Source organism: Pundamilia nyererei, unplaced genomic scaffold (genome assembly GCF_000239375.1).
Source record: "Pundamilia nyererei isolate P.nyererei 1_Seehausen unplaced genomic scaffold, PunNye1.0 scaffold00325, whole genome shotgun sequence".
Taxonomy (NCBI): Eukaryota; Metazoa; Chordata; class Actinopteri; order Cichliformes; family Cichlidae; genus Pundamilia; species Pundamilia nyererei.
Window position 1 is genome coordinate 254256 of NW_005187726.1, and position 1688 is coordinate 255943.

Consider the following 1688-nt stretch of genomic DNA (forward strand, 5'->3'; position numbering starts at 1 on the left):
GTCTGCGTCTGTGTGTGTGTGCGTCTGTGTGTCTGCGCGTCTGTGCGTGTGTGCGTCTGTGCGTCTGTGTGTCTGTGCGTCTGCGTGTGTGTGTGTGTGTGTGTGTGTGTGTGTGCACACTGTGACTGGTGGAGGTTAAACTGATTAAACAGGAAGTGAGATGATTTTTCAGATTCAGAAGTTTTGAGCTGAGCAGAAAAACTTTCAAAATAAAAAATGTCAGATTGAAAGTGAGGTCTTTAACTGTTGCCATGACGATAGATGTAAATTTGAGCTTTGTTAATCCCGCCTCCTCCCTCCCTCAGGTTTCTATGACCTCAGCGACGCCGTGTCCGGCTCGCTCTCCAACTCGTCTAACTCGGTCTTCAGCGAATGTTTCTGCTCGACGGCCGACGCCGACGGACGCCTGCCGTCCACAGGTACCCGTGCCCTCTAGGCGGAAACGCCACTCTGTTCATAGACTGTATGTAAAAGATGGTGGAAGTTGCCGTGACCTCGCACAGACCCGTGTTGATGAAAACCGTCCGATCGAAATCTGCTGTGCCACTTCCTGCCGCGGACCCTAAAACGTTCGTTCAAGGCAACAAGCGTGGCGTCCAGATGTGCGCTGCTGCAGCTGCTGCAGCTGTTTGCCAAACAGCTGATTGTTGTGAGGTCACACACAGCCCCTCCTCACCTCTGCTCTTTGATGTCACATGACTCAACTATCCATTTGGTCACTTTGATGTATAAACACACACACAGTGACTTGACACCGCCCCCCCCCACACACACACACACACAAACACACACAGAGGAGGACTTGGACTTTCAGAATAAAAGCTTTCAGATTACTGGGTGGACGTGTTAGATTCCTGATGATGGCAGCTGGTTTAGAAGTGGCTGGCTGTGGAGCTGTGGAGGACCAGCTCGGTCCTCGGTTACAGCAGGCCTGCAGCCTCCTCGCGCTCATAAAGACGTCCTCGTGATGCATGTCTCTAAGGATGTGTTGGGTCACAACTGGGGATGTTTGGAGGCTGGACTGTGATTGTTGAGGCTGAAAGATGCAGACCTCGTGGAGCACTTTAACTAACATCAGTTTAAAGTCTCGCTGCTCAGCGTGAGCAAAGCCTGCAGATCCCACAGGACGCTGAAAAAGCGCCCCAAAGCCAGTCTGTCTGCATTAAAATGAGCCACTCTGTGACCTTTGACCTCCAGCGGGAGTCTGCCGGCTTCCTCTGGCAGCACAGAGAAGATTCCTTTAAACAAACCTCGAGCGCTGCAGGCTTCCTGAGGCACTGCTCATACTTGGCACTAACACATCATCAGATAAGCGGCGTGAACACGCCCACGCATTTCTGTCTCTGTGCGACCGATCTGCAGCAACAAGTACTCCACGACCAGCCCGAACGCACCGCCAGACGCTGCAGCGTCACCTTCTATGGTCATGTTCAGGCACCGCGGGCCGTCTGCACGTCCGCTTCACGCTCTTTCATTCCTGCCTCTCTGATTATTTGTGTCCACGAAGCCCCCGAGTGCCGGCGTGAGACCCAACCCCGCTGCAGAGCGCGGCGCATCACAGCGAGAAAGACATCAGCGACGCTTCATTAACGTTATCAGCTGCAGCTGACCGACGCCTGCCAGAGCGCCGCCACACTTTAATGCCCCGCCCATCACAGTGGAGTAACAACCTGTGTGTGTGTGTGCTT

The 1688-nt window shown here is 53.5% G+C and overlaps 1 protein-coding gene across 3 annotated transcripts in view; it reads left to right on the forward strand.

Annotated features, from left to right (window-relative positions):
* dact1 (dishevelled-binding antagonist of beta-catenin 1) overlaps positions 1 to 1688 on the forward strand; it is a 13210-nt gene that overhangs the window by 5082 nt on the left and 6440 nt on the right. For all 3 annotated transcript variants that reach the window (XM_005751760.2, XM_005751761.2, XM_005751763.1), the window contains one exon: positions 306 to 419. In XM_005751760.2, coding sequence (XP_005751817.1) covers positions 306 to 419 — 114 coding nt within the window. The remainder of the gene's footprint in view (positions 1 to 305; positions 420 to 1688) is intronic.